At 52.8% G+C, this 17,873-nt stretch overlaps 1 protein-coding gene across 19 annotated transcripts in view; it reads right to left on the bottom strand.

The window, feature by feature from the left end:
- The window catches only part of NFASC (neurofascin), a 186,125-nt gene that overhangs the window by 22,962 nt on the left and 145,290 nt on the right, over positions 1-17,873 (bottom strand). For 11 of the 19 annotated variants that reach the window (XR_014780741.1, XM_084790351.1, XM_084790349.1 and 8 more), the window contains 10 exons: positions 17,280-17,381; positions 16,821-17,018; positions 15,873-15,943; positions 14,185-14,407; positions 12,374-12,489; positions 10,013-10,217; positions 8,741-8,863; positions 7,560-7,733; positions 5,424-5,438; positions 165-419 (listed from right to left, as the gene is read on the bottom strand). Coding sequence is in view for 18 of the 19 variants with exons in the window: in XM_084790351.1 (XP_084646477.1) it covers positions 165-419; positions 5,424-5,438; positions 7,560-7,733; positions 8,741-8,863; positions 10,013-10,217; positions 12,374-12,489; positions 14,185-14,407; positions 15,873-15,943; positions 16,821-17,018; positions 17,280-17,381 (1,482 nt within the window). In the remaining variant the exon portion in view is untranslated. The remainder of the gene's footprint in view (positions 1-164; positions 420-5,423; positions 5,439-7,559; positions 7,734-8,740; positions 8,864-10,012; positions 10,218-12,373; positions 12,490-14,184; positions 14,408-15,872; positions 15,944-16,820; positions 17,019-17,279; positions 17,382-17,873) is intronic. The other 8 variants (XM_084790352.1, XM_084790353.1, XM_084790354.1 and 5 more) reach the window with 4 other exon arrangements.

Here is a 17,873-nt window from a genome sequence, read left to right as displayed (position 1 = left end):
TGTTCAGGGTGGGGTCTCTGGGCCTTGTTTGTAAAGTATGGCATGGTGGGGCTGGTAAACAGCACCCCCAGAGCCCACCACTCAGCCGGAGAAGCCTGGGTTTGTCTGAAGCTGAGAGGTGGGCTGGCGGGGGCGGGGCCAGGAACATGGGCAATGCACAATACCGGTTTCGTGAATCTTAGTTGCAGTGGTGGTGGTGGGAGGAGTCTCCGTGGTGGTGGTGGTGGTGGTGGTGGTGGTGGTGGTGGTGGCGGCAGTGGTTGTAGTAGTTGTGGCGACGGTGGTGGCGATGGTGGTAGGTACGACAGTTGGGATGATGGGAACTGTCGTGGCTTCACTGGTGGCAGCAAGGGCAGTAGCATCAGTACTGCTCTCAAGGCCTGTGGTACCCACGGTAGTCGGGGGCAACGTGGGAGGAGCTAAGAGGGAAATGTGAAATAACCGAGTCTGGTTGGTCTGGTAGCTCCCAGGTAGCACATCTGGCCCCCACGTGCAAGGCAGGCAGCCCAGTGGGAAGATGGGCTCAGAGGTCAGAAGCCTCCCCAAGCATCTGCACTGGGTCCAGGAGGACCACGGCAACCGATATACAGCCATGGGAGAGGAAGAGAATGAAGCTGGTGTGTGTTTCATTTTCTTCTCATGGTCTGTGTGGCTTGCAGCACCCAGCATGCATCCAACCAGGGACCGGGAAGGCGGTCGAAGGGCACACACACTGAATCATTTGAACCCCAGGAATGGCACAGAGTGTGGGCCACGCACCGTCTACAAAGTCTCAGAAATACCAGGTGGGTCCTGGCCTGGAGCCTCCGCTTAGAGGAGTGGTGAGCAGGAGGCTGGGCTCTGTCCTCCAGGGACTCAGAGCTGCCTGCCAGCTCCCAACCCCTCACTCTGAAGCCCACCCCCCCTTTGTTCCTCTGTGTTTTCTCTCTGCCTCCCCCATCTCTCCCTTCTTTGCCTATTAATGGCTTCCCCGACCCCAAGACCCAAACTTCTTGTCTTTCTATCTAGGATACTCAGGGCCCGTGCATCCCAAGTCTTTCCTGGTCACATCAGAAGCTAGAACGGATGATAATGTGGCCCCTGGTGGGCACCTTTAGTCTCCTAGCCACAGAGAGACACGCAAACTGCAAGACAAAGGAACTGAGTGCCAGCCCCCCTCTCTGTGGGACTCTTCATCCGGGGGCCCAGCTGGGCTCTTATCTGGGATGACTTATTCACACTCCACCTCCATCTAAAGCAGACTAGCATCTTGTTAGTAGGCCCTGAGGCCTAGTCCACAAGCGCAGCAACTTTTTCAATGTTCTTCTTTTATGGAACAGACGGGGAAGCATGCGAGGGTCCTCCTGTCCTCACTCTCCAGGCCACACCACTGCTAATGACCTGACCGCTGTCTACCTTCTGGTATAGGTAGCAGGCAGGGACTTAAGACAGCAACAGTTACCCTAACTTCTGAGGAATAGTGACATCCTACTCTGCCTCAAATCTCCAGAGATCTTGAAAAAAATAATATCTCCTGTATCTGCCATTCTCACGGAAGAGGCTCAGGCCAGGCATAGAAGCCAGAGAACTTTCCCAGGCCTCCTGGGCCTAAGCTGTTTCAGTTAGAGCCTGTCTTATTTACCTCCCTGGGTCTCCAATGGTATAAGGCCCTATAGGAAAGAAGGACACACTTTCAAGGTTCCGGAAGCTTCTCTTCTTGTAAAAGCAGAGCTATTAATGGGCCCTAAGTGTGGGGCCTACAGAGTCACACTGGGAAGATGACTGTCCATTGTGTCTCAGAGAATAAGGGAAGTTCAAAGTTTCCAAACTCCAGTCAACTTTCAGGCATCAAGAAGGCCGTGGGAGAAGCAGGTAGGGTGGGGGCAGAGAGCAAGAAAGAAGCCTTTCTCTCTCTCATTGTCCCCCACCCCACCCCAGGGGTCTGGTCAGCTCAAGGTGGCCGTAGGCCTGGAAGTCAACTCGGTGCTCTTAACACTCAGCTTGAGGGGACTGGCTTACCCCTGCCTACCAACATGCCCATGGGTGCACGAATTCACAAGCAGAAAAGCAGAGAGATTGTGTGTGTGAGGCAAAGGTCAGCTGTCTCAGGGCTGGCTCTGTATCCACCATGGCCTTGACCACAAGTGAGAGACAGGAAGAGATCTTGTACCTCTGGGCAAGATGGGTCTCACTTAGCTCTTTATGAATAATACATTTTCTAGTACTTTCTGGCAGATGCAAGGTTCACAAGGTCCTCTTTTCTGTGACCATCTAAAAGGCATTATGAGAAAATAGTCCTTGTAGCTTGAGTCACTGCCACGCCCGCCATCATACAGCCAAGGGACCTGGGCTTCCTGTCCTTCAGGCACAGTAGCTGTACAGTGTCTGGGACCCATGAGTCCAAGCCCACCTTCCTCATAGTTTCCTCATGACCACCGGTCTTTTATCTTACAGGGCTGTCCACTCACATCTCCCCTCCTCCCTCTGAGCCACAAGCTTTCCAGGGCAGTCTAGCAAATGCCCTTGGGACAAAAATGCTAAAAGAGGTTAGATTAGGTTTCCTACTTTGTTCAGCATCTTGAAGACAAGGGTGAGAAGTGACTACGTGGATGCTTCCAGCCCATATCCCTCCCCTCCCCCATCTCCTCTGGCAGCCACTCCTACAAGTGTAAAGGAAGAGGTTCTCTGCAGCGCTAGTTCCTGAGTTCTTTCCCTTGCGCTCTGTGGCAAGCCTCAGGGTATAAGTGGGAAGGAGCAATGGGGGGAGAGAGGGTAGGAACTACTGGAACCCCCCAGGGGTGTCCCCAGTGAGCTTCCACAGAGAGTAGACCCTGGGAGGCCACGGCATGCCTTCCACACACTTACTGCTGTGTGTATTATCCCCAGGCTGGAGGGCCACAGGCTACAGGGAGGACAGAGGCCAAGAGAAAAGGCACCACAGCCAGAGAGAGAACTATCCAAAGCCAGGGCTGGTAGGCAGAGCGGGAGGGGAGGAGATATGAGCTTTTCACAAGAGGACTAACTGTGTGGCTCAGGCCAGTCAGAGCATTTCAACCCGGAACTGAGTTGGGGAGAGGGGAGATGGAAGATTGGTGAGCCTTGAAGCTGGGGGAGGGGAGGGCTGGCTGGCTAAACAGAGGGGACCACAAGCTAGGCAACAGACTCTTAGGCTAGAATCTAGCCAGAGCGGGAAGTATGAGTTTGAAAACAGTCCTGGCTGGTACTGGCTGGCGATCCCAGCCAGCCAGAAACCTAGAGAGAAAATGAGTGTCCGGTACGGACGATGCTTCATGGCAGCCTAGCTCTGGAAGCCAGGAGTCTGCCGGAACAGGGCAGGCCAACCCTATAGACTGCCTTCGGGCCCCGAGGAAGACACACAGCATTTGGGGGAGCACTGTGTAGAGATGGAGAGGTGACGCCTCTTGCTCATTTCCTCATCCTCCCAAACCTGCCATGGAGCCCGAGTTCCTATCAGCTACCCACCCAACATTTGCAGATCTGAACTGAGTGGAAGGCAAGAACAGCTTCCAGACGTTCCGAGATGGAATGTTCGGTCCAAGACTGTCCACATGGCACGAAGACTACCCCAGCCAAGCTGCAGACTGTTAGGCAGATGGGCAGCTATCCCGGCAGCCTGGCGATGCAGACGGATTATCTCACCAGGCGATGAAAGAACTGATCTAGTTTTGGGGAAATGGCGAGGTTTGCCGAGGATGAGGAGGGAGAGGGTGGAGACCGGACACCACTCCCTCTGAAAATGCAGACCCAAGCTCTACTGCACCCAGAAGGTGTTGTGTATGCAAAGCTGAGAACATCTGACATTACCTCAGTTACCAACAAGTACAATCTGCCCTTTCCAGTGTCTCATATCTGTTGGTGCCTGGGAAACACACTTGATTGACAGCAGAGACCCTGGGCCCATTCTGCGTGGCATGCTGAGTTTAGATCTTTTAAAATTGGAAGGAGGAAGTGGAGGGGGAGTTGGAATGGCACGTCTCTTCTCCTTGCAGCCATGGCTCACAGGAGGACTGCACAGACCGCCCTCTGCACACGGCAGACTCCTTGCTGCTGGATCCATTACACAGGGTCTGGAGTGCCAGAATGGGGAGGGAGCCTGACTGGAAGATGCTTGACCAACGAGCAATTATGGAAGAGGCTCACACATGAAGCAGGAAGACAGGGCAACGCTCTGTGTGTCACGGACAACTTTCGTGTCTCACATTCTGGAAGAGGGCTTTAGATCTTGTGTGGGGAGGCACTGGCCTGGCTGGCGGGGCTGGCTACTGGGCAGGAGGAAGAGGGCTGAGGTAGGGAAGCCTGGTGGATTCCTACTGGCAGATGTGGCTGGCAAAACATGAAAACGCAAGGAGGGCACGCGACAGAAGCAGAATCGACTTAGGAAGGAGCGGATGGGAATAAGTGGGCACAGGCTGGAAGAAAACCAAGTGGGCTAGGTAGCACAGAGCAAGCTCGGATTCCTGCCTGGCTCCTGCGTCTCCTGCCTAAAGCTGTGCCTCGACAGCCTTGACAAAGCCTATCTCTTTATGCAGGTTCTCATGTGCCCTGGCTTCCAGCCTTAGTTAACGCCTTGGAATAAACTACCCGCAGCTCTTAACTTATGGGGAAATTCAATCTCAGAGGACCAGGAAAGGAGCCCTGGCCTCCCTGGCCTAGTTTCTCTGGCTTGAGGGCAGCCCTCTAGGTAGGACCCTTTGATGGTCCTCAAGCCAGTGGCACGAAGACCGAAGGGGGAGGTTTGCTTTTAACACAGACCCACCTTCCCAGGCCCTGGCCCCAGTGGAGAACGCCTATCGCCATACTGAATACTGAAGAGCTCACTTTCTAGGGGCACGGGGTCAAGGAGGCCATCAATCCCTGACACTCAGTGAGACTCCAGGCCCTGGAGCCCTGGTCTTACTCATAGATGCTTGCTTAATCTCACGGGCTGGAACATACCACTAGCTGGTGGAATGGCGCTGGGTGTCCCCGCCCCCTCCCCGCCCCCACCATGCAGCATGCAAGGCCAGCATGCACAGTGTTCTCACCCTTTCAGGGGATTGTGGCATCACCAGGGCTAGGAGCCAGCTGTTCCTTCTATAGCATACCTTCTAGAGCCATCTCTATGATCAGAGATGTCAGGTCCAGCAAGGCTCGGGTGGCCACGATAGGTAATGTCTCGGCTTCAGAGGGATCTACATGCGAGACCCCTTCGAAGCCAGCTTCCTTTGTAGGGACAAGCATTACGTGAAAGGAGAGAGCGCATGTTCACCGCATCTACTCAGCGCTCTCTATACACCTTCCTTTCAAGTTTGGCTTCTCCACTGAAAGGGTGAGCCTGGAGCATGCTTTCAGCCTGAGTCACTTTCTCTTGCTGGGCTCTGGCCAGCATGGGCTCCATCTGCACTGCCCCGTGCCATGCCCGTTACCTCTGTTGATGGAGTTACCTGCAGTTGGAGTAGCTTCAGACACAGCACGCAAGATGGCGAGAAAGAGAGAGAGAGAGAGAGAGAGAGAGAGAGAGAGAGAGAGGTGAGAGGGAAGAGAAAACAGCACAGGCTCAACCCCACCGGAGCCAGGCAGGCTGCTATTATCCCATCTGGGGCTTAGAGACCTTTCTAACACATTACGTTTCTACCCATATTCAAGGGCTTGCCCGGTAAGAGGTGGCTGCAGGCACAGTTCAGGCAAAATGCTGTATTCCCAGCTCTTTTTCCTAGGGTGTGTCCTGGCCTGGCTAGGTTAGGTTGACCTTCTAAGATGCCAGGAATTGAGGATGTAGATGCAGGTGGTATAGGAGCAGCCAATTCTAGGCAAAAAAAAAAAAAAAAAAAAGACAGCCCTTGACCCTTCAGAGCAAGATGCTGGGTAGTAGTGGGCGAGGGCATCCCTGTCTCATGCTTTCAAAGTATGATGAGTCTGAAGGTCTCAGAGCTCTGAAAGCACCTGACCTGGTTTTCCTGCTGCCTCAGTTTCTCCCATTAATTATGCTCCATGAAAATAGGAACATAAATATGACAGAGAGTTCTAGCAGAAATCTCTAGAAACTTCCAGAAATCCAAAACCATCTCTGTTCTCTCATCCTCTGGAGCTGTAGGATTTTCCCCCATCATGGTCACTGAAGTTGGACAAAGGGGCGTTGTCTGCTGTCCTGTGCTGGGCAGAGAGGCTTTCTGCATATCTCTAAAACTATGGAGAGAGTATACCCCAGCTTGGCAGTCTGTGGTAACAGGTTCCCCCGCCAGATACTTACCTGAAGCCCATCAGCCCTGATCAACTTCCTGAGTGTCCAAAGGTTGGAAAAGGACACCAGGATCAGGAGCTCAAGACCAGAAAGGGACACAGGGGACCAACAGTCCTCTACCTTCTGCCTAGGTGCTGGGCTGCTGGGCAGGGAGCACAGGGCTGCTGCTGCAGGTGGACAAGAGGATGGGGTGAGGCAGCAGGTGCCCTGCAGCCCCCTGAGGAGCACAGTGCTCTCCTGGGACTGGGGATGGGAATGCTCAAAAGACCCCATCCGATCAGGACCAGACCACAGGATCTGAGCATCCTGGGAAGCAAGTACTAGCCATGTGGTAGTCCCAGGGGTACCTGTTCATATCGTGCTCCCCCCTTGCATATTGAATCTCCTAAACTTCCTGCCCACGGCAGCCACCTTCTTTCAGGCAGAAAGACATCTTTTTTGTAGATGTCTCTAGACATTGTGAACTTTTTTATGTCCCTTGCTTCTGGAGCAGTGTCTGGTGTGGTACATCTGGGTGGGTGTTCAAGAATGGCTGCTGCATAGACCACTGTTCCTCTACAGAGGCAGAGGGTCCCCACCGTTTTGTTTTGTGTTTTTACAGAGGGCTGTCAGTATTGAGGCTTTTGCAGTCTTCAGTCTCTGGCATGCAAATAAGCAGAGAGCGCCCTCTAGTGTACTCTAGAGTCAGGCGCAGCTCGGGCGGGAGGCCATGCCATGACTTATAAGCTCACTTGCTCCTTGGGAAGCTGGCCTGGCAAAGGGTTGTTCTCAGCTCCTACTTTCCTGCAACTAGACACCTCATCTTATTCAGGCTGCAAAGGAAGAACGTATTTCCTGCTCTACTCTTGGTCCAGGCAAGCAGCTTCGATCACTGCACTTTGCTCTATCTCCTTGGTCCTATATGCAAAATCCTTGGCAAGAGACAGGATGTTCCTCAGGGAGGACGCTCAGTAATATTCTTGCTTCCCTCAATAGAGGAGCAGTTTGACTTTCTGATGAGAGTTCATCAGAACGGTTACTTCTCACGTTTCCCCTGATCTCAACCCACACGTCCTTCCTTATTCCCTCACAAGGACAGACGGTTGACGGTAAGTAGCTGAGCAAGTCAAAGCAGAGCGGAGGACCAGGTCGGCCTGCATGTCTAAGAGCGATGACTTTCCCACAAACAGGACTGGTATCTCTCAGCACCCAAGACAGACTATCTCCTAAAGCGGGGCTGAGGGTTTGTGACCTCACTTCCTCTCTATCCTGGAAGGCCAAGCCCAGCTTCCGGTGTGTTTCTCTAGGTGTCCAGATTACCTAAGGCCTTCACTCCAAAGGACCAGCGCCACGGACCTACCTTCATTTGGAGGTGCTGGGGACTCCTCTGTGGCCGCTTCCCCAGAGCCCACCTGCGTCCTGGCGCTGAGGGAGAAGCGGTACCGCGACACAGGGTCTGCTCTCTGCACTGAGAACTTGGTCTGATTGGGAGAGAAGTTCTCCACCATCTGCTTTCCCAGTTTGGTTCCGTTGACTGGGGAGAGAGGGGAGTGGGAGGTTTAGTACCTGCACGGGGTTGCAGAAGCTGTGGCTTGGACAGCTTCCGGAGTTTCTGGAAGGGGGATTAGGCAAGACTCGGCTTCAAGTCAGGGCATTGGGCACAGACTCCCTCCCGTTGGGAGTCCTGAGGTACTTCCACCATTTCTCAGGGTTCACACGAGTCACTGAGCCCATGTCTCTAAGCTTCCGGGAAGTCACGGGGTCAGTTCTGAAAGAGCAGTTTACACTGTGCAAGTCCTCTGACGAGGTCAAATCTTTGGAATTCTTTGCTTAGGTTCAAACAGAACTGGGGAAATTCCCCCAGGGTTTCCGATTGCTATTGGTTTGTTTGTAAAAGGCCACCTTCTTTAATACATGAAGGGTAAATTGGTCCAGGGAGCAATTCAGAACAGCGGGAGGGAGCAAAAACATGTCACCTGGCCCTTTGAGCTTCCCAGTGAGGGGCAGCATTGCTTACACCAGAGGCCTTAACACTTTTGAAGTGTGATTGACACCCTTGCTCCCACCTGGTAAGACTGAGCTATTGTCGTAAGGTCTTCCAGACCCAGGCCCCCCACCCCCATGCAAATCATTGCTCTACGGACCTTATCAAAGGATGCCTGCTCACAGTGTCTCCTGAGCATCCTTGGATGCCTGTGCACACACTGTTTGCCCATCAATGTGGGAGGAACTCTCTTGCTTAGACTTGTTGGTGTCAGAGACTACAAGCTCCCAGAAGGCTGCTATGGTCTCCCTTATTAGACTGGAGGACCCTTTGTCTCCCTCCTGCAGATGGAGCCGTGTAAGAAGAGCAGGAATTGGGGTCTTGCTTGCTCCCTTTAATTATGGGGACCTTTTCCTTAGCATTCTCTTTCCTACACAATGCCTTCTGCATCCATAGGCTTCCAATCTCCATTCCTCAAGACAATAGTGAGAAAGGGCTTGTGATTACATCTGATTTAGAAAAAGAAAAATAAAATAAAATAAAAAAGCAGAACATACAGGCCACGTATTTGAGAGTGTATCCAATCAGGATTCCATTGGGGTGCTCTGGGTGGTCCCACTCCAGGTTGATGGTCTCCAGGTTGGGCTGCCGGACTCTGAAACGCCTGGGGGCGCTGGGTACTTGGGGAGAAGGAGGAGGGAGCCAGGAGATGAGGGCAGGGAGGATGAGGAGAACACAGAAAACAAAGCACAGGCATGAAGGCATGACCTCAGGTACCCCTGCGCTGGACCACAGCTGAGGCAGGCCCTGATCCTTGAGGGCGGAGCCTACTGCCTGCCTGGCAAGCACCTTCACCTGGTATAAGCCGCACAGGCTCAGCTACTGCTGCTGAAGTGGGGGGAGGAAGTCAAGTGAGTTTTCGTTTAGCAACTAACCCTGGACTTGGCACAAATTAGGCAGCTTTAGTCCTGCAAATACACCTCCAGACCACAGAGGCACTCCCAGGCAGGGAACCAGTCCTAACTGTCTCGTGGCAAGGGTGCAGTTTCCCGGTCCCTGGCCGAGGGCTCTCAGCACTGGGTGCAGAAGGAGGCCCCAGCTTCTGAGCTGAGAATCCAGGTTCTATTGGAGGTAAGAGAAAGAGTCTCAGGACAGAGCGCCTGGAAAGGGGTGGGGCTGATGGGGGAGAGGCTGATGGTGGGAACCAAACTGAGGAAGGAGGGAGAGACAGGGGTAAAGAAAACGAGAGGGAAGAACGAAGGAGAAGAGAAAGGAGGAAGAGAAGAAGAAAACGGGAAACAGTTAAGGAGGGAGGGAGGAGAAACAGAAGACAAAGCTCATGCCAAGTGGATAAAAGCCTACTATGGGGGCGACCAAGGTGAGAGTAGCACTTTGTAGATGTCTGGACCCAGGGCTTGATCAAACCACAAACCCTCAGGAGGGTGCGGTGACACTTGGCAGTGCTCTATACACATAGGTACACAACTTCCCCTTGAGGGTTTCTTGATGCTGTGGGAGGCTTGTGCAGGTCTTGGGTGCTGGCAAGCAGGACACTGAAGTGGCCAGATGCATGTGTGGCCTTCTTCGCATCAGAAGAGGTGCGTCTGGGGTCAGTCTCATGGCCTGTGTCTGGAATGCCATGGGCACACCGCACAGATCTCTTGATAATCAAGTTTCTGTAAGGGCGGATCACCCTGGTGACGGTCATCAGCTTGCCGAGGTCACCCTGGCTGTCCGTGCCAAGGCACGCTGCATCTGCTCACCAGCGGCGGTGGCGGTGGCACTACCCTTGTCCTACCCTACCTTGAAGAGCCGCAGGTCAGACCTACCTCCTTCCGGGGTGGTGAATTCCTTGGTTTCACTTCGAGGCCCATCACCTCTCCCATTGACCACAACCATCTCCAGCTTGTAGTTACTGTAGGGGAACAGGCGAGCCACCACGCCCCGGGGGCGGTCACCAGGGAAGCTGGCCTGCTGTCTCTTCTGAGACACCCACAGGTTCTTCAGCAAACTGCTTTCCCTCCAGTAGTAAGCCTTTGAGACAGAGGCAGGCTGGTGAGGGGCCAGGCAGCAAGGCCAGGTTAATGGTTAGTGGCTGGTAGTGACTGGTCCTCCCTTGGCTTGCCACAGGCTGTTCCCAGTCTCAAAAGACTTCGTCCAACCCATAACGGATGGTGGGACAGCCTCAGTGCCCCTCACTCATTAGCCATTCATGAGTAGAGTAATGCTGAACATGAAACAGGCCTATGGCTTCACTCATTTTTGGAGCCATGCCACATCTTTGGAGAATATGTCCAAGCTGGGTAACGCATTGTACAGGGAAGAGTCCAAGCCAGAACCATAAATGCAAACCAGGGGACCTGGTGCAAAAAGCTGTGCCCGGTGCTCAGAGACCACCTCCCTTTCAATTGGATTAGTACAGTTTAAGGAGGCGGCAGGTGGGCACACAAGGAGCAGGTTGTCCCAAACAGTCAGGGAATGAGCAGTGCCTGATTTAATTCTCTGAAGCCAAAGGATTTCTTTATGTGTTGCTGAAGATCTTTAAGATGGCAGACACATGTCCAAGTCAGTGGGGGTACAGGGGTGCACGGTAGCAGAGCTTGGATTGAAAGGGTGGCCTTGGAGGTGGTAGAGGTGAAGGGTATTGTGAAGGTCTTATTAGCAGTGGTAAGAAGCTATCAACTTGTCGCAGCAGTGTCACCAGCAGACATACGGAGACTGATAAGTACTTCAGTGAGAAAAATCTCCAGGCCAGCGGGTTAAGGGTTAAAAGTTAACTGTTGGGGAGGAGCTAGGTCAGGTGAACCCCCTCCCCCCCCCCACACTTCCTTTCTTTAGTTCACTGCCAAGTTCCTTTCCCAAGACGGGACTGACCCCTTCTGTCTGTCCCCAGCCATCTACCAGCCAACTCTTAATGACCTCAGAAGTCACAGACCCAGTGGCAATCCATAGCTATATCCCCCTCACTGCCCAGCCAAGGGAAATGAACCACCCTCCTGAGGGAAAGTCCTGTGTCACTTCTCCCCACAACCTCAGGGCAGCCCTCTGAGGACAGACGACTTGGCAGAAACTGCTCCTGGGCCGAAAGCACAAGCTTCAGAATCCATGCTGGGTAGCAGAGTTGGCTGAGGCAACAGGGAGGCAGCTTATATCCCTTCAGTGGCTTTGCCCGTTAGTGTGGCTTTCTTCAACCAGGCTGGGGAAGCAAACAGCTCAGCAGGGCTCTCTCATGGAGTAGGGTGTAGCTCAGGGGTGCTTCAGGGGTGCACGTGAAAACACACCTGTCTGTTCATACATGTATACCAAACATGTGTGCCCTGCAGGTCCAGCTCCAACCTAGTGCCCTCCTAGGAGGGAGTTCTCGCCGAGCTGGGCCCTTCAGTATACCACCCGTGTTCCTATAGTCCCGAGCTGTGTGATGCTCCTGTCAGCGAGGGACCACGTATACTAGGTCAGTGGTCCCATGTGATTATTTTGCCTAGTGATGGCTGTAGCCATCATGATATCGTATCATCGTACAAGTGTTGGTGGTGCTGGTGCTATGCGACTGGGTTGCTGGTCACAAAATCATAGCAATACAATTGTACTGCTTGGTAACGAGCAGCACTAGGTTTCTGGTTTACACGTTTATAATACTATCCTCTGCTTCGTATTTACTCTGTACCCCCGTTCTGCTTTTGCAGTGTTGGGGTTTGAACCCAGGTTCGTGAGTGTCAGGCAAGCACTCTACCACTGAGCTATGCCTTACTTTATCCTTTTTATCCCATTTAGAAAATGTAGCTTACTGTAAAACAATCTCCGGTGTTACACCAGCAGCAGCCTCACACATCTTACGCTTGCTGTGTGTGTGTTGACTGCAGTGAGCAGTCACGTTGAGGAACTGGCCTATACAAATCTAGGTTTGTCTCAGTATGCACCATGATGCTGGCACAATGGCAAAACTGGCTAATGATGCATTTCTCAGAACATCTCCCTGTTGCTAAGTGATACATGAACATATGCATTATATATATAATGCATGTATATGTTCCCCACGGGGCAATTTTGGATCCCAGAAATCATCTTGAATCGACTTTAGATTCTATAAGTGAGATCCCTTCCGGATTCCCTACACACCGACCGAGGCTGCTACCCCTTGCCCTGGTTAGCGAGCGGGTGGGTTAGGTGGGGCTGGGTGCTGGCCTCCTCACTCGATATTCTCTGAGCTGGCCCTGGACCGTGTCAGAGTACACCCGGTTCCACTGAAGGCTGATGGCTGTGCTGTTCATGACTCGGATTTTAACTTCAGTGGGCGCAGCCCTGGGATCTGCAATATGTGGGGACAGAGAGCTGGTTATACACGCACGGTTGGCTCTTGGATTCCAGGGTCCCCTATAAGGTGTTCCAACAGCCTAGATCTCCTGCTTTACTGCATACTGGGTACTCAGGACAAAAGGGTGACAATACAGGTGGCCAGAGCAATTATTTGTGGCACCCAGGTGCAGGGAGCATCTGCCTGCCTTTCCATTCTCTGCCTGTTCCCACTGCTCTCGGACTGTTGCCTCCGACACAGAGGCTAGACCATGTCAGTCGAATACCTTTTCCTCAGGCTTCTTGAGGAGTTTGGCTATTGGCAGGTGCCAACATAAGGTGCCAGGGTAGGAGTAAAGGGGGGTGCACATTGCTTCCCCTGGCTTCCTCTGCTGGGGTTCACTCTTCTGCTTATTACCACAGCTCCTCACAGTGCTCACAAATGCTGGTGAGTTATGTGACTCCTGCCCCTTTGAGTCTCAAAGGGAAACCACAGGTACCTGCTACCCCCTCCCCCAGGAGGCTCAGAGACCTTAAGACTCTTCATCCATTGTCAATCATCAATTCTGAGTGTACCAATGGACAGGAGATGCTCTGGTTTTGTTCAGAAAAGGAATTTGGCTCTGTGACCTCCGCAAAGCTGCCGCAATGATGCAGAGGGCCCAGGATGGACAGACAGGGCAGACATTCTGGGTCTGTCGGGGAAGCCTGCGACCACACTCACTGACTGGCAGCCCCCACTAGACTCCTGTGGAGAAGCATCTTCCACCGTAGAGGTGGGACTGGGTGAGGCCCCTCTGCTCATTTCCGGTGGGCTCAATCCATGAGTGCTTCTGGGACTTGGCCCTCACCACTTCCCTTCTCACCATCACGGGACCTTACTCGGAACCCAGCGTTGCCCACTGTGTCCACTCCTACCAAGATCTGCCCTTCTCCCTATTTTCTGCTGACCAATCCCTTCATCTCTTCCTGGACCAGACACAGACCCAACGGTCAGGTCTGATTGACTCTACCAATGCTCTGCTTTGCCCAGGAGCTGTGGGATAGACGCTGATACACTGGGCACAGAGGCCACACACGCACGCACTTTTCACGTACAGGTCTAGAATGTTGTTTTGCCCAGAGCTTCCTAAGAACATCCCATTTTCACGTTCAACTCCAAGGGCTGGGAGCAGTGCTAGAGTGCTGGCAGACGGCGGCTCAGGAAGACTCTAGCTGGTGCTCTTGTAGTCCCCACTGCCTAAGGCTCCGCTGCTGGGAGAGCCTAGCCTGTGCCCTGCTTCCTTAAGTATTTAAGTAGCTCTTTGGAATGGTAGTTCTGAAGTCTTTCTTGGTGCCAGCAAGGCTTGGCAGTAAAGCAACTTGTCTGGGGATCTGGGGACCGAGGGACCTGGGACCTGGGGACCTGGGGACCTGGGGTCTATTTTTAAGCATGACATTTGCTGTTGTAGAATTCTGGAAAGGGCTGTTTCTAGACTCTTAGTCTTTACAGCTGTAACGTTCCAGTACTGGGGTGTGTACTGGGCTAAGAGGGATGTGTTCAAAAGATAAGTCTCCTCCTCATGTTACCAGGTCATAATAGGGTAGCCCTATCTCTTGGGGACCGGTTGCTATTTCATGACATATCCTAAGTTTCTCAGCTCACAAGAGTGGCCATGTACAGCTTGGCAGTGAGGGTGCCGTCGGGGAAGGGAGGTGGGCCAATACTCACAATCTTCTCCTGAGTACCCAATGATGGTGTCGGGCTCAGGACCCTTCCCAAAGTCATTTTCAGCCTGGACTCTGATCTCGTAGGGCACGTAGACGGGGGTCTGCCCCACCACATAGCGGGAGCCCCACACTGTGACGTTGTTCCAAGTCTCTCGGGTCTCTCTCCGTCGCCACTTGACAATGTAGCGCAAGTTGGGGCCAAAGGCAGAGGTAGCATTCATGGGCTATGCAGGGAGAGACAGACAGACAGACAGACAAACAAAGTGGACAGGGTGTTGGTAAGGCCACCCATAGCTTGGCATCTCCATCTGTGCTAAACATTCTACCCAGGCTCGCCGGCCAGTGGCAAGCTCCTTTGCACGCCCTGCTTCTGCTGAGTCCCCAAAGAGCTTAAACTCATAGGAACTCTGCAGCATCCTAAGACTCAGTCGCTTTGACTGCGAGCACCACCCACATGCAGGTGCGTAGGGAGCAAATTTCCTCCTAAGACAGAAGGAGCCGGGAGCCAAGGGCTGACAATTGTGATCTGCGGAGTCAGGGAGAGGATTCTGATCTGAACCGAACTACTCTCCAACTGACGAGGCCAAACTTCAGTTCTCACAAGTCCACCTGTCCGCCTTGTCCTTCTCCATACGTCAGAGCTCGGTGAAGATGAGCGGAACCCACTCATCCTAAGGATCTGGCTCAGGAACACAGAGCTATACAACGGTTATCCAGAACTCAGGTTCAGCCCAAAGCTGTTGGTCAAGGATACTGGAGGCCAGGCTGACGGTGACTCTGAGGAGCACCACACCTCTGCGTCCCTTACCCAGGGCATGGGCTCAGCCCCACTTCCGTGACTGCATTTTCAGCTTTTAGTCTGAAGGAGTGGGTTTAGAAAAAGCCAGTTTGAAGACATATATCCCAGATTTAGCTTGGAAGTTGCAGTCAGGGAGCTAGGCTGAAGAGGGGCGGTTGACGAAGGGAGTGTGAAGGAAACCTTTCATGTCATCCAGCCCATGTCATAGAAAGGACCCGGACTTTGTAATGGCACCAGCGCCTCCAACAACGCACCGCCCAGAGCCAGCACACACCCGAGCTCAGTGTCAGTGTTCACATGTCTTTCTTCCCTAAAGCCCCGAGTCCCTCCTTCAAAATCAAACTGTTTTTAAAATGTTGATTACTTTCTGGATGGATCTGGCTGCCTGTGGAAGTTGGTGACCTCTGCTCTCATCTCTGCTCTGACACTTGTCCTGTTTCATTTCTGAATCCTCAACTCTAAGACTAGCTTGGTTCTCAAAGAACAGTGATCCCAATCACTTAGACCAGAGGTTGTGACCTTTTGAGGCGTGTGTGTGTGTGTGTGTGTGTGTGTGTATGTGTGTGTGTGTGTGTGTGTGTGTGTGTGTGTGTGTGTGTTATCAAACATCTCTTTCACCGGGGTCCATTATCAGATATCCTGCATATCAGATATTTACATTATGATTCATAACGGTAGCAAAATTACAGTTATGAAGTAGCAATGGAATAATGTAACAGTTGGGGTCAGCACTACACAAGGAATTGTACTCAGGGGTCACAGCATTAGGAAGGCTAAGGACCACTGAATTGGAGAGTCTGAACTGTACTATGGCACCAGGGGAGTAAGGACTGGGGGCTCCGGGGTGCCTGCTGCTAGCTGGGGGGTGGGGGTGGGCAGGTAACTCTTACCGTCCACGTGATCTCCATGTTGTTCTTTCTTGTCCCTTCTCCCTTCACGTCGCTGGGATTAGACTCAGGAGCTGGAACCCAAACAGACAAAGCTGAAGTCCCCCCTGAGCCTGCCCAGGGCACGTGACGCGCCTCCCACCTAACTGGCCCCTTCTATCCTCTGGCTCCTCTCAGCTAACTCTCTTTTTCTCCCACGTGTGCCATGCCTTCCTGGCTAAGACTTAAGACCCCTCCCCCACCCCCCACCCCGCCAAAGCAGACCTAATTTCTTTTCAATGTAATCCTTTGCCAGACAGCACTAGTCATAAAAGCTTTGTGCATCGCAGGTGGCTGTTGCACCAGCTCTGTGTGCTGGTCCCTTCCCAGATCATCGCTGAGTATGTTTTATGACATGCTGGCTTATCCTGGTATTTAACGTGTTGGGGCGAGCATTTCTACCACCATGAGCTGGTGTGATCTCATGAATTTAACCAATATTCTAGTGCATTATGAAGTGAAGTCTGACAAGTGCCAGACAAATATATATATATGAATATATATAGTACATCCCTGCCCCTTCAAGCAGATAATAAAGAATCATTAACAATAATAAAAATGATAGTTAAGATTTATTATGTGTTTATTACGTGACAGGCACACAGTAAGTGCCTGGTGTGCACTTTCTGTTCTTTCCTTTCACATGCATCTGTGTATATACGTGTGTGGAGGCCCCGGGATCAAACCCAGGTCATCAGACTTAGCAGCTGGGGCCTCTACCCACTAAGCTATCTCTCCAGCTTTTTAAAGTGGGAGTCCTCATCACAGCCCTGAGAAGTACGTGTTATTATCACTGCTTCATAGATGAGGAAGTCGCGCCTTGGAAAGGCAAGTGACTTGCCCAAGTCCTGGTGGCTGGGAGCTGGGAGAGAGTCAGTGGGAACCCAGGGGACGTGGAGCTCAAGTACTCACGCGCTCCACTGGTTCTGTAGCGCTCAGAGGGAAGGCTGGGGTGGCTGCTCCCAACCTCGTTGACCGCAATGACTCGGAATTGGTAGTTGACATAAGGGGACAGGTGGAGGACGGCTGAGTTGACACTGCCTGGGAACTTGGAGTGGTCATGCCAGACCCCTGGCTGGAACTGGTCCTCTTCAAACTGGATGACATAGTCTGAATGGGCAAGGAGGTTTTTAGGAGTCACAAAGTCCTGCTTTAGAGGAACACCCTTCATGGCTCCCATTTGTCTTTATCATCTCCCCAGGATAGACAGGAATACAGGAAAAAGCCTTCCCAAGACACCAGAGGAAGCCAAGGCCTCCATGTGTGTGCCGTGAGGCAGAGGTGGGAGTAGACACTAGGGGGCGCTAGTCCAAACAGTTATGTTCCGGGCAGGCAGGCACTCTGGTTTTGAGCACAGGGCCCTGGGCTGACCTGTGATGGGACTGTTGTTATCGCCCCCTGGGATCCAGGTCAGCCTCACGCTCCTCTCGGCCAGGTCAGTGAGCTCCAAGTCCCTGGGTCGGTCTGGCCGTCCTGGCAGCAGAGGGAAAAGACGTTACTCTGAGCCCCTCTCCTCGGGGCAATACTCATCCTGGACAGGCCCCAGAGTGGGGCTCAGATCTCTATAGCTAGCAAACCCCAAGCTACCCTGGAGGGCCAGTGCAGGGACCACCCCCTTCCCTCCAGGAGACAAGGGAGAACCAAGAATGTCAAAGACTGTGGAGCAAGGAAATAAGGAAGGTCAGGCAGGGCAGAGGGAACTGGGCACAGCTCATCCTGTTCCATTGGCTCTTTTAGAACACACACATTGGGGAACAGCTGGGAGAGGCTGATGAGGAGGTAGGGGGTGTTTGGTCTCATTTCTCGTGAGGGCTACTTGTCTTTCTGAGTGCCACGGCTCTCAGGACCAGAGCCCGGGGGAGAGCCCTGCAGTGCTGAGCAGGGTAGACAGGTGAGGAGAGTGGGGCGGGAGCGAAGAAAGGCCAGGCTCATCAGAAGGGGACGTAGTCTGGATTGAGGAAGGGT

The sequence above is a fragment of the Acomys minous genome (genome assembly GCF_964271855.1).
Source record: "Acomys minous genome assembly, chromosome: 1".
Classification (NCBI taxonomy): domain Eukaryota; kingdom Metazoa; phylum Chordata; class Mammalia; order Rodentia; family Muridae; genus Acomys; species Acomys minous.
This window is presented reverse-complemented; position numbering and strand designations above follow the sequence as displayed.